General features: G+C 41.4%; 1 protein-coding gene across 2 annotated transcripts in view; it reads left to right on the top strand.

Moving 5' to 3' along the window:
* Positions 1–15000, top strand: part of adcy6b (adenylate cyclase 6b) — a 76628-nt gene that overhangs the window by 262 nt on the left and 61366 nt on the right. Inside the window, exons 2-3 of one of the 2 annotated variants that reach the window (XM_027170344.2) lie at positions 2437–2549; positions 2760–3606. In XM_027170344.2, coding sequence (XP_027026145.2) covers positions 2761–3606 — 846 coding nt within the window. In that variant the 5' untranslated portion in view covers positions 2437–2549; position 2760. Of the gene's footprint in view, positions 1–2336; positions 2550–2759; positions 3607–15000 lie in introns of both variants that reach the window. The other variant, XM_047807188.1, reaches the window with a different exon arrangement.

The raw sequence follows: 15000 nt of genomic DNA, 5'->3' as shown, positions 1-15000 counted from the left end.
GTGCGTGCTTGTTTTGCGGTGCGGCGTTTCAGTGAGCAGCCACAGCAGCATTATTAGTGTGTGTGACAACACAGGCTATTTCCTATTGCTTTAACTGAATATTCACACACACACACACACACACACACACACACACACACACACACACACACACACACACACACACACACACACACAGCAGAAAACACGATGGCGCTTTAGTGTCACTCCGCTTCAACATCTCGGCTCAGGATGATGGTTTGTGAGCTGGAATCTGAAACAGCGCCATGAATTTTCCCTTTAAACATTTTCCCTATAAACATATTCACATAGACTGTGACGTCACACAGCGCCCGCTTTAAGTCTCCATTATGTCGGATTTAATTCCCTTTGTAAAATATCTCAGAGTCTCCGAAGTGTGAGTCTCTGTCCTATAGACCGCATACTAGCGTACTGACTAGTACACACAGTCCTGAACATGAACCTCCCTCCTACTGTTTAATAATCTAGTGTGCATGTTAAGGAGAACTCTAGGATTTCAGCTATACATCTCAAAACACTAGCATTATATATAATAGCAAAAAAATACATCAGGTTCACAGACACACAACTTGGATTCAGACATTTGCAGCAAAACTAGTGTCATGTTGTGTTATCTGATCATTGATGCTTGGTGTTATAGAAGGACTAATTGGGACCTCAGAAAGGGTGCAGGGATATAATTGATCTCACTGGACACATTTTGAGCAGGAGAGTGTTAAAGGTTGATTTGTATCCACTCTCCAGTTCAGTGGCTCTCAAACTTTCTGCAGCCAGCGAAGCCTTAGACTGAAAAAATATGGATCCTATCAGTAGACCATTATATGATATATATATACATGCACACACACACACACACACACACACACACACACACACACACACACTCACACACTTTCTCACATACACACACAGATATACACACATACATACACACAAGCATACACACACACACAAGCACATACACACAAGCATGCACACACACGCACGCACACACACACACATACAGTACTTTCTCACAAGCACACACAGATATATACACACACACACACATACACACAAGCATGCACAAACATACACACACACACAAGCACACACACAAGCACACACACACACAAACACACACAAACACACACACACACACACAAGCATGCACACACATACACACTCAAGCACACACAGATATACACACACATACAAACACACATACACACAAGCATACATACAAGCACACACACACACACACACACACACACACACACACACACACACACACACACACACAAGCACACACACACATACACGCCCATACACATACACACGCACATAAATACACACACACACACACACACACACACACACACACACACACACACACACACACACACTATTTACACATGCTGTATGTAAAAATCTACACACAGGTAGGAATATAAAATATATATATATATATATACACACACACACAATATATACAATGAGTATATACATTAGTGATAGAATAGTTGTTGACGATTGAGTCTGTATGAGTTATGGAGGTTTGGATTCAAGTCACATGATTGTTTTAAACGTAATAATCGATTTAATAACAGTGTAATAAAATTGATTAAAATTAAGTTTAACGATTGCAATCATACACTCAGAAAGAAACGAACCAAACTGCGCTGTCCTTTACACCGGAGCGGTACCTGGTGCCGTCCATTTGTGTACCATTACTTATTTTTAAAGGTGCTGTGTATCCGTGTTTGGATGCTTAAGACAGCGCTACCACTTTCTATATACATTTGTACGTATACATGTAAACATGATGTATGCTCCAGTTTATGTAGGAATGTTGCCACTTATGTGTTTAGTGTAGCAATGTGTAGCTATAAATGTCCCGTGAGTGATATTCCATAAACATCGTGAAGAGGACGACTGTCATTGTAAGAATGCTATTTTTGTATCATTCCATCCAGCTCGTATAAGAACATATCAAATTCATTACAAAATGTTCCGAAGACATCTCTTTGTTCCCTGTTACATATCCTGCAAGGAAACGTATTCGTTCCTGCATGCGATATCCGATCTCGTGAACGTTTTAGGGAAAATCTTTAAAAGTTAAAAACAGCTGTGAGTGATCTATGGTGTTTTGCTGATAGCGTAGTTTGTTGGTGGGAACGGGAACTCCATGAGAACTTTTTTTTTTTCCCCCCTAACCTTGTATTTGATAGCAACTCACCATGTTTACTCATAACACACATCTTGTAAAGCATTCTTTGCTCTGATCTAATATTATGTTCTGTCCTGTCTCTGTTATCTCTCTATCGAACAAACAGACTCGGGCGGCTCGGAGATGCGGAGCCTTCGGTTTTCAGCTCATTCGTGTTATTTGTGTTATTTGACTGTTTGCTTAACTCGGTGTCCTGGATCTTTCAGTCACACCCCGTGTGTGTTCAGACCAAGCAGCTACCCTCAGCTCCGTAAACAGGGTTAAATGCTGGACCTGGCTGAGGAAAGCAGCACCACAAACCCACCAGGAAGCCAAGCAGGTAATGTGACCTCTTTAAAAATGCTAATACGTAAGGTTTGGTTTCCTGGTTTGTGAAAAACATGAACGCGAAACATCTGCGTCATGCTTTTGGGAAACAGCATGTGACATTTCTGATTCGGAATCGCACTTATTAAATTTAGAGAATTAGATGTTCAAGGCCACTGCTGTTTTAATACGCTCATTAGCTTTCACCCTCTGTTTCCTTCAGGATGTCTTGGGTCAGTGGCTTTTTAGTCACACGTGCGGACGAGCACAAGACGGCGTGGGGCGAGCGCAATGGGCGTAAGCGGTGGCGAAAAAGGGACTGGCGCCAGCGCTACATGAGCTGCCTGGCTGACCCCGAAGCCGTTGAAGTGCCGCCCCACGCGGGAGCCGCTGCCGCTGCTAGTACCTTTAGCACACGCTGTGTCTGGCAAGAGGACCACTACGGGAAGAAAGGAGAGCTAGCCATCGAGGATGGTGAATCCAAGAGGATGAAGGAAGACGAGGAGGACGAGAAGGAAGAGGACAGGGAAGTGGGCGCGGCCGTTTTAGGGTGCCTGTGGCAGCTCGCGCACGTTTTCCAGTCCAAGCAGTTTGAGTCAGCCAAACTGGAGCGCCTGTACCAGCGCTATTTCTTCCGGTTGAACCAGAGCTCTCTGACCATGCTCATGGGCGTGCTTGTGCTCGTGTGTGGCCTCATGCTGACATTTTACTGTGTGTACAGGACTCAGGACATATATGTCAGCTACGTGTCCGTACTTTGTGTAGCAATGGCACTCTTCCTGGCCATGATGGTGGTGTGTAACCGCACCGGCTTCCACCAGGACTGCATGTGGATAGTGAGCTACCTAGTGGTGGTGGTCCTGGTGGTGGTGCAGGCGTTCGGCGTCTTCATGGTGGAACCACGCAGTGCCTCCGATGGCGTCTGGACTTCAGTGTTCTTCGTCTATATCATCTACACGCTGCTGCCCGTGCGCATGACAGCGGCGGTGCTGTGCGGAGTGGCGCTCTCTTCCATCCACCTGATCACAGCCTGGAAACTCAACCAGGAGGACAGCTTCCTCTGGAAGCAGGTAAGTGGGAATGCTCTTTATGCATCTTGTTATGCGGGCACAAGCAAAACAAATGGTAGAACAGCAGCATCTTGCTAATTGGGGTGGGCGTGAAGCAATTTTTTTCCTCGCCCCCGCTCACTGTTTTCCTAGAAATAGCGGCGTAGGTGGAAAGAAGCAACAGTTTTTGTGACATTGAAAATCTAGCAGCTTTTCAGCCAAGGTCGTTCTTTTTTTTCTGCTGGCTTTGTGAATGTACACTAATTACTATATAGCAATTCAATATAAACAAGCTGCTACACCCAAGTACTAACTCATCTAATTGTTTTCTACGTAAAACAAATAACTCAGTTATGAAACATGAATCATACAGCTGAAAGACCATTAAGTTGACAATGCCATTCTGTTTGCATAATTTTAGCATGATAATAGAAGAATCAACAAGCAAACGAAACTCACAAATACAAAGTAAATACCATTTCCACCGAATTTATTGTCTTTATTTACACTATGTATTAGCTAAAATAAACACCGTCGTAGGCGCTCACAGTCGAGTGAACACACAAAATAAATTGAGACCAGACAAAAAACACGCACGTCGGTTGTTCTGTCAGCCAGATGGTTATTTTACTACTAAATATAGTAAAAGTGAGCGCCGTACACGAAATCTAATTTCAGAGCGTAGAGGCTGGATGCAGACGTGCACCCTCAAGCCCCAGGGACTTCACATTTCTGCTCTGCTCCGACTGAGGGGTCAGTTTCCGCCAGTCAGGTCAAAAAGAATCATAAACCGTGTGGTTTTATTTATGTTGCAGTTGTTTACAGCATTAATGTTTTTTTTCTTTCTTTCTCTAACGCAAAACTACACGCGTAAAATAATATCCTGTCTTCCGTGGCTGCAAAAACACGAAAGGTTAGATTAAAAAAATCCAATTCATACATTTGAACGTTATAGAATTTAACATTGTAATATTTACAAATGTGCTAGTCACCAAAAAACAAGTAATATATCAACATAAGTAATATATCTGCCCCCCCACACACAAACACACACACATAAACACACAAACACGCACACACACAAACACACAGACACACACACACACAAACACACACACACGCACACAAACACACACAAACACACACACACACATACAAACACACACACACACAAATACACACACAAACACACACACACACACGAACACACAAATATACACACACACACAAAAACACACAAATACACACACAAACACACACACACACGAACACACAAATACACACACACACACACACAAACACACAGAAACAAACACACACACATCTGAGTTAATTTAGAGTACAAGAAATAGTGTGGAGATTTCTACTGTTTCAAATTCTCAGAGCCAGTTATTACAGTTATTACAGTTTTTTACAATGGCTATAACCGTTTTTTCAATACATTTAACAAGTTTCCTAAACTCTTAACGCACCAACACACCTAAAACACACAATTGGCAAAACGGTTAATTTCACGCTCAAAATAACACATTGTAAACTAAACCCCAAAACAAAGTCTTCATTTTCAGAATGAAGTGCGGATGCGGCTTGAAAATATCATTTTATTGCACTGCGAACGGCGAAGATGCATTTTGCAGAGTTGGATCCCAAAATCTACGGCCACAAGGGTTTACAGATAAGAGAATTTGTGTGTTTGTTCAAATACCATTCCAAAATGTACGACTATGACAGTTTACACACACAACGCCTGTTTTCACAACACCTCTTTTTCACACACGAAAACGGTCTGCGAAACAACTGTCAAAAATACGTCATCACGTTCACAGGCATTACTATCCGAGGGAAGATGACGCATGCGCATGCGCCCCGCCCTCTTTTAAACCACTGGCGAAATGGCGGATCAGCAGCCAAGCGCTCACTCATCGTCAGTGTTGTATAAAGTATTAGAAAGCAATACTTGAGTAAAAGTACAAGTATCGTACTAGAAAAAGACTTTAGTAGAAGTGAAAGTCACCTTTTAGAATATTACTCGAGTAAAAGTCTTAAAGTATCTGATATTTATTGTACTTAAGTATCAAAAGTCATTTTCTGATATTTAATGTACTTAAGTATTTGAAGAAAAAGTAAAAAGTAAAATTTCAGTGATTTTCGGTAGGTATAAGAGCAGGGGCGGTTCCAGGGTTTCATCTTTAGGGGTTTTAGCCCTCAGTGAGAATTTAAAACAAGAAGAGTTTTATATTATATATTATATGACTACATAGTAAGCCATAGTAAAGTTATGGTATTATTAAATGGCAAAAGTGGACACCAAAATTTTATGCATGATGTAATGATGCCAGTCTTGAATCAAATCAGTTCATGTATGTGTGTATTCTCTACAAACAGTGTGTCCGATGGCACCAACACCTTAAGTGTTGGACAACAGAAAATGGGGAACCAGTCCAATATCAGTGGACAGTCAGCACAAGAAAGAAGGTCCAAGTCAAATGGGCAGTCAGTGCAGCAGGAAATGGCTAGGTGTGAGGTGTGTGTGTGTGTTAGTGTGTGTCTTTTATGTAGGCCTATCTCATCACGCTACAGGCCTATGTCATACACGCTAGCACTTAATGTAACCTTACTCTGAGAGCTAATCTTACTTACTATAGTTAACCTATCTCTATAATATTACTCCTCTCTGTTATTAGTGATAACTAACCCTTAAACATGTCCGAATTTGGAAGGAAAAACCAACTTACCTCAGACGATGAGTGATCGCTTGGCTGCTGATCCGCCATTTCGTCGCCAGTGGTTTAAAACATAGATGTATCTATGGGTTTAAAAGAGGGTGGGGCGCATGCGCACTTCGTGGAATCGATTCATCTTCCCTCGGATAGTAATGCCTGTGAACGTGATGACGTATTTTTGACAGTTGTTTCGCAGACCGTTTTCGTGTGTGAAAAAGAGGTGTTGTGAAAACAGGCGTTGTGTGTGTAAACTGTCACAGTCGTACATTTTGGAGTGGTATTTGAACAAACACGCAAATTCTCGTAACCGTAAACCGTCGTGGCCGTAGATTTTGGGATCCAACTCCGCAAAATTAAAATTTACACACAAATGCTTTGAATTACGTACGATTATTATTGACAGTGTTTTTAGTCCATACATTCTCACCTGCCCAAACAAACCGCACCAAACGAGCAATCGAACTCTGGTACGATTCAACCGAACTAAACAAGGCAGGTGTGAAAGCACTCTAACAAAACACTGCAAACATGTTTTAAAATCAAATAATTATTCAAAACACTAACGCATGTTCTCTTCCAACAGGAACCGTTAGTAGTCAATCATAACACAATGACAAAAAAAACACTATCATCAGCTGAAATGACAGAAACTGCATTATTTTATGTATCAGGTCTGCCCTTATATTTGTCGGGTCTGCCCTTATATGTGTCGGGTCTGCCCTTATATGTGTCGGGTCTGCCCTTATATGTGTCGGGTCTGCCCTTATATGTGTCGGGTCTGCCCTTATATGTGTCGGGTCTGCCCTTATACAATAGACAGTATATTGTATCGATCATAGATTGTGTTTTGCACTGTAGTTTCTTTTGAAGCCTCTCTATTATTTTGTTTTGTTGGGTTTAGTAAATGCAGGCATTTTGTTGTTTTTTTTGCTGCAGAAATTCAATACAAAAAATGAATGACCGTCTCAGAGTAGCTTTATAAAATGTACAGGTTATGTAAAAAAAAAAAAAAAATACAGACACAGAATTGCTGCAGTAAACACTTTATTTACTAAAGGACATTACCGCAAGCTATACAAACAGAAAAAGCACCGGAATTATAATAAAAATAATTTCCACATGTTCTCATCCACATCACACCTGATATCTTCTCTGGCAAGGCATCGTGGGAAGAATCGTTTGGCTTGCCTTATCCACCCCTGGCAGTGTTCAGCTGTGATGTCTTGGCATGCAGCATCCTTTGCATCCAGGAGGGACATTTGGTCATGTGGACGATGGTTAAAAACCTTCCATCTCCAGGCTGAGGGACAAAAGACAGTTACATATTAGAGACTGTACAGTGTCGGAGGCATACAGTCACTCTAATACAGTAAATGGTCAAATTATTTACACTTTGCTGTAGGACAAGCAATATCATACCTGTTGGTTTCTCTGAAAATACGGACAATGGATGCCACCGTGTCCCGGCTGAGATTTGGCTGTACTTGTTCACCAGCCTCTCTATATGATAGCCCGTGGTTTATGACATGGTCAATGATAGTAGCTCTTATTTGATCAGTTACCCTAGCTCTGGTCCTTCTTTGAGCGCCACCACGCATCCTCTCCCTTGTCCTTGTCCTTGCCCCACTACTCTCCCTTGTCCTTGTCCTTGCCCCACTCCTCTCCCTTGTCCTGATACTCGTCTTCCTCTCCCTGTGATTTATATATTTGCATAAATGCAATAAGGTGTTTCTCATTAGAAATGGAATAATATATTATATATAAGATATATTTGTGTTTCAGTTCATAATACGAACAGCTGTTGACTTTGACTTTAGCCTATATAAGTTATGTTTAGAACATGATGTAACCTGTTCTGACATTCAGTGTGAAAGCATTTGTAAACTTGACTGTAAAATGACATTGTTTTGGTCTCGGTCGAGCTTGTGTGTAAAAGAAGTTCAAGCATCTGAAATTGGTGTGAACTGTACGCATTTTGTGTCAAAGCAACAAGAAACGTGTTAATCGTATAGCCTACAAAGACGTATGTTGTGCTAACCGTGTTAAGGAAACTTGTTAAATTTATTGAAAAATCTGTCATAGCGATTGTAAACAACTGTAAAATTCCTCTCACATAATACTGCAACCTCTAACAAGTCAGTATAAAAAAGTCTTCAGAATCATTCGATATTTACGGAAGCGTCTCGGTGACAGAACAGCAGTCTTGTCCTCTCGTTCTCGTCCCCATTCTAAAGCAGCACTCTGTAACTTTTACGTATTTTTTTATTTATCCGCCGAAGTTCGTCGCACAGCCTTATAACGCCGTTTAAACCTCTCGACAGGTCGTAGGTTTCATTTTCCTTCAGTTCCGACACCAGGATGAACACTGTTTATCCATCAGCATCAGTTTGGAGACATCACCAACAGCTGTGGACCATAAGGATGGGTCGGTTTTTAAAACAGCTGTTTGGCAGGAAGAGTCAGGAGGCTGGATCTGGGTGTTGTTTATTGTGCAGGTCCAGAGAATCGTCTTCTTGTCTTGTTCACCAACTCAAAGACTTCTTTGGGATTCTTATTTCATGTGTTTGAAAACGTAGATTTTTCTCTCCGTTTTGGCCTTTCGTCCACACTGAGACGGCACTTTAAGTCAACGAAAAGTTGGAAGACGCTCTCCAAAGCGGATAAATTTGAAAACGCCGTTTTTGCTTCTTAAGCACTATTCGGACGGGATTAGTTCTACGTGGGGACGTGGAGTAATGCAATTTTACCTCAGGACGTCTGTAATATTAATTGGCCAATTCGCACGGGACAAGACATCTCAGTAAACCTAGCAGAACTGGGAGGGGTAACTCACTTTACGCACCACAGTAACCTCCTTGTCGTCATGTGCGTATGACGCTGCTTCCTGTTATCACGTGCGCAAACAGACAACATTCCATGCTTGAAAAACGCGCCAAAAACTTTTAAACAGGAAATGACGGAATTTTACCGTACATATTTAAAGCGGGTCTTTTCGGACGGGATTAGTATTACCTGAGGTAATTTTTCCGGACCTTTTTACAGAATGTAAAAGTTGCGTAATCTTTACTGACATTGTCCGTAATGATTACCGAGATGGCACATTCGGACTGGACTAAAATCACAGAGAAGCTTTGGTAATAATTACTTTACCCCCACGTCCCCATGTAGAACTAATCCCGTCCGAATAGTGCTTTAGTGTGGACTGTGAATACGGAGGCTTTTGAATACTATGACGCATTTTTAGTCATGTGAAGCAGTCGAAAGTAAATAAACGCCTAGCGGAAATGACGCAGGTCGAAGCTTTACTCATGCGCAGTAGGAAGATGTAAGCATTTTCATACATTTCAGTGGATGAGCAACTTTTGGAAAACGTTCGAAAACGATAATGTGGACGTGGAGCGTTTTTAGACGTAAACTCCGTTTACAAATATATCCGGATTAGTGTGGACATGGCCTAAGATAGAAAGAACGAATCTCGGTGGAAGACTTTTTTAACTAGGTGACGTAGCTAGAGATTATAACGACCGACACGACACTTATAACCATACCAGCGCACATGTTTGTATAATATTACACTAAAAGACATTTCAGTTGTAGCTTATGTAAAAAATATGATATCCGTTTGGTGGACCGGGAAAGCTCTTTACAGATTGTTGTTGTAGCCTGTTTTTTTCTGTTTCTAGCGATGTGAATATAGCAATGTGTACAACAACAATCCAGAAATGTGTTTATTTCCTTCGTTATCTTGCCTTGACTGTCTGGCTGCAAAGAGCATGTTTCACAAACAGTCCCTCGTGATGAAGATGTCTTCGTAGCTGGAGGTGACTCCGGATTCCAAAGCTTTTGCTTCACTCATCGCTCGTGCAAAAGATTCCAGGTCAGGAACGTGTGCGGTTTTAGCTTGTGACCGTGTACAGGGTTTTCTCAAGAAACCACCCAAACGTTAATAACCGTGCCCATGCGTCCTGGGATGTCTGCGAAAAAGATCCTGCTTGTTGGAGTGGGAGTTAGAAACAGTGAGGAAAGGACAGGAGCTGATGAGTGGATAGTGAAACAGCACCTAATGCACTGTTTACTCATTTCAACATATCCATTTGAAGCCCATTACTGTAAAAAAAACAAGTAATATAGCAACACACACACACACACACACACACACACACACACAAACAGTCTTATGCAATGTGCAACCTCTAATAAGTTAGTATAAAAGTATTTCAAAACCTTTTGTCACTTCGAGATATTTATAGTAAGCAGTTTAACATTGATTAAGCGCTAAAATGCTAACCTACAAGATTCTCCTGACGCCTCGAGATATTTACCAGCGTGTCTGTTTACACAATCTGAACATGAGTCATGTAATTCGATATTATTGTCAGTGTATGCAAATCAAATGAGACACACGTGTTTCACTATTACGCGCTAAAATTAGCCGCGAATTGTCCGACAGCATGTTTAGCAGCTGGATACTGTCACCGTGTCACCGTGAGTTTATACAAAATCTCTTACCGGAAAAAAAACATTTGTGCTTATTTTAAACTGCTTAAACAATCAGAGTTATGTGTTTGATCGTGCCGGAGACGAAGGGATTGAGTTTCTTCATAACATGCTTATTTAGCTTGACATCTCTACAAAAAAACTTGTGATAAATCATCCTTGTGTTGGTTTTGGGCCATGACACACACACACACACACACACACACACACACATACATGCACACACAGACAATCTCACACACACACACACACACACACACACACACACACACACACACACACACACACACACACATACATGCACACACACACACACACACACACACACACACACACACACACACACACACACACACACACACACACACACACACACACACACACAGAGGTAAGTGATAGAGTCCAGAAATCCTGAATAGGTGATTTTTTTTGGGGGGCTCCCATAAGGGCCAATTAACGCCGAGGTCTTGCATGCACATCAAAAATGAGAACAGCTCACTTTGATCTTATTCTCTTTTCCTTTTATTTATTTTTTTTGCTTCATGAATTTCCTAAGCTTGTGCTGTTGGGAGTTTTTCCCTGGAAAGCTGAGCTGTTAGCTGTCTGCTTATTACCCAGCGTGCTAGAAATGGATCATGGGATTGGCTGCTGATTGACTGTCCCCGTGTCCCCAAGCGTGTCCTGCCACAAATTCAGCATAGACATTTGGGATCAAATTCCAGCCCCGCAGGCGATCAATGCAGGGAGTAAAGTCCACTGGTCAGGGCAATGTTGTGCATGTTGTGGTGTTTGGGTTGGGGAAGGGAGGCTTCGATACGATACAGGAGCTGTGACATGCAACGCAGGAAGCCGTGCGGATCGGCAGGAAGTCTGAGAGGGCTGATTGGAGCAGAATCTGCTGTAACAAAAAAAGTATAAAAATAAAAAAATAAGAAAAAAAACAACCAAAAAACCCACCCACAATAAATAAATAAATAAATAAATAAATAATACCAATGACAATGATAGTAATAATAATAAAATATATTTTTTTATTTTTAAACAGCTAATCTTGTTCATAACTTGTAGCTTCCAGACTTGCAGATTTTCCAGACCCCTCTTTTGTGCCACCTTCAACTAAAACCTGTAACATGGACTTTCCAAACTCTAGGAAAAGCAAAGAAAACACACCCTCGGCTTCTTACCTGGAAAGTCATTAAGGCGTCCTCAACCTCAAGCCCGAGTTCAGCACATGACTTCATATCTCCATGGCTGCTCAGACACCAGTCCTCAGCTTTTCAGCCCGAGCGTAGTAGCATTGGATTTAATCAGCATACAGACACACGCGTGTCTTTAACAAGCTAAATCTATAACATTGATTATCCAGGTTGCTTTTTTGAGGAGGCAGATAAATAAAGCGATCGGTCATATCACTAAAGTTATCTTTTAGTGTTTGGTGTTGGGACAGAGCTATGATTTCCTGCTGTTTGTTTGTGTGTTGTTGTTCTTGGGGTTTTTTTTGTCTGTTTTGTTTAGTCGCACAGACGTGCGGAGGTTCAAGAACGAACCAGCGATAATAACTGAAAGTTGACTCCGCCCCCTTTAGCTAAAGCAATTAACAAGTCTGTGTGAGTCAAATGTGAGGCTTTCGTGAAGCACACAAGGCCACGACGCCTTTAAACAAACGTAAACAGATTCAACAAACAATTCTAAAAGACACAGGAAGCCAGCGAAGGATTCGAAGTCGATTCGATTTTATTTGTACCGCACTTTTAACAATGGTTTTTTTGCAAAGCAGATTTAAAGAAATATACAAATTCAGAATAAAAAAATTGACATGTAGGATGTGGTCCTGTATCCTGATTCCGATTGCATCATTCTGAATGCATTGTCGGCTTCATCGTTTAGAAAAGAATTATTAACGTACGTTTCTCAGTGTCAGCACTTACGTTTTTTATATCTTATCTTAGATATCAGTACAGGCTCAAGCTTGTGTGGAAAAACCTATGGCACATATGAACCTAAGAGGTCCTCTGAACTGCAGATAACCCGATTACCAGCTCGTGCACACGCACACGTATGATTATACCTTCCAACAGAATTCTGTATGATGACTTACAGCAAGCGTTTTCTAGAACCTTCTCGAACGAGTGCCTTGCACTGATATGAACACTTACACATTTTGCAACTGGAAATGAAACTTTATTGGGATTATATATCATGGCTCTACACAAAATTACCCAGAATTCCATTTCTCTTGGATTCATCATCTCTTTACCTGGTCACTAAAGTTCAGTGGTGTTGCGTTTGGGCCAATTTATGTACAGATTTAAAAAAAAAAAAATGGACTTAATAATGCACTGTTTTTAAAGTGTCTTTTTTTTTAGCACAATCCCTGACTGATGATTTCCCAGAACTTTGTTTTGTTTGTATATGTTCTGTAATAACCCCTGGGGTCTTCGGGGAAGAGAAACTCTATTGATTTTACTTCTGATCTCAACATGATGGCATATTTATCGTAGCTTTATACCGTATAACCCCAATTAAAAGTCTGTATCGTTTTCAGGTCACATTTTCAACATGGGGGTCAATACTTATTCTGTATCAGCACACAGTGTGTTTACTGACATTAACGGAAAATAAACAACGTGTACAGTCTATAGTGTGTTTGTAAAGCGGAGGGCCGTATAAGTCACCTGAACGCCTCTTATCTGGTGTCCCAAACGGCAGACTATGGACTTACACTATGCACTCTGCTGTGTATTGTAGGAGTTTTAGAAGGTTGTCTTTTTTTAGAAAATAGAAGGTTGTCTTTTTTTCCTAGACACATGTGATACGTTATGCGGTCGCCTGAAATAAATTCTACGGTGACTTTTAAAAAATGTTGAAAAATAAATAAATCAGACAACACGGGCTAATTTAGAGACGTCTAGTTCACCGACGGATATTTTAAAAGTTTTTTTTTTCCTCTAGCGTCATCGCCGTCTAGTAGCCGTCTGGTAGTCGTCTGGTAGTCGTCTGGTAGCTGTCTGGTAGTCGTCTGGTAGCCGTCTTGTAGCTGTCTGCTAGTCGTCTGATAGTCGTCTGGTAGCCGTCTTGTAGCCGTCTGCTAGTCGTCTGCTAGCCGTCTGCTAGCCGTCTGGTAGCCGTCTGGTAGTCGTCCGGTAGTCGTCTGGTAGCCGTCTGGTAGCCGTCTGGCAGTCGTCTGGTAGTACGTAATCAAGGTTGCTTACGAGTATGTTTTTTTTTTTTCGATTCTTTGTTTATTTGTTTTTTCTTCTGCACTTCTTTTTTCTTGGAACTTGTAGTGTGAACACACCTAACTATTTGTCCTACACAATGTCATGAATGTTGATCATAATTCTTCTAACAAAACCTCTTTCTCTCTCTGAACTCACAATTAACCTTTATCCAACTTTGTCACATCCTGTCAATTACCGCTGATGCCAGCGAGAGAAAAAAAAAGATCACGACACGTATTCGACTCAGATCGTGATCCGGAGATGATAAATAAAAGCAAAGAGATGCAAAGTTCTCCGAGAGCTGGAGAAACATTAGAACACGTTATAGAACAGAGCAGGATGTATATATTCGGCTCTGTACAGCTTTCCATGTTATTGCGCACTAGTCTGCATTTATTTCCTTAGTATTCCATTTTTATCCCTTATTTTATTATATGTAAATGTCGATTTTACGCACGTCTTTGGACCTCATCTCGATTACCTTCTTTTACGTACGTGCTCAGAAGCGGAATTTGTATTCAGAAACATGAGAATGAGATATTGTGTGACGTACAATAGCAACAATGCCCTCGGACCTCAGAAAGGATTTGTTGTCTTTTGTTATCTTTTCTCGTTTGCACATCTGTGCTTAACTATTTATCCTGTCACACACATCCAACACAAGCATGCATCATCACTGCTGCCTGAAGAGACGGCCCGGCCTTAATCAGTTCAGCGTGATCCTGCTCTCGGCGAGGCGGGAAAAAAAAAAAACTCAGCCAGCATTTTAATCATTTTCACGCGTTCGTCCGTTCGGCGTGATCTTTGCATGTTAGAGTGCCATCGTGCTGTAATTGCGCCGTTGCACCGTGAAAAATGAAAGCACTGTGTTAGCTAATGAAAAGGCATTCAGGCTTTGGTTCTTTCTCTGTGAATACAAGGCCTGTTCGCTCGGCGTGGGATGTTGCGTGCGCGGGGGACATGCGTCTCGCAGG

Source organism: Tachysurus fulvidraco, chromosome 23 (genome assembly GCF_022655615.1).
Source record: "Tachysurus fulvidraco isolate hzauxx_2018 chromosome 23, HZAU_PFXX_2.0, whole genome shotgun sequence".
NCBI classification, from domain to species: Eukaryota; Metazoa; Chordata; class Actinopteri; order Siluriformes; family Bagridae; genus Tachysurus; species Tachysurus fulvidraco.
Note: the sequence above shows the minus strand (reverse complement) of the source record. Positions and strands in the feature narration are given on the sequence as shown.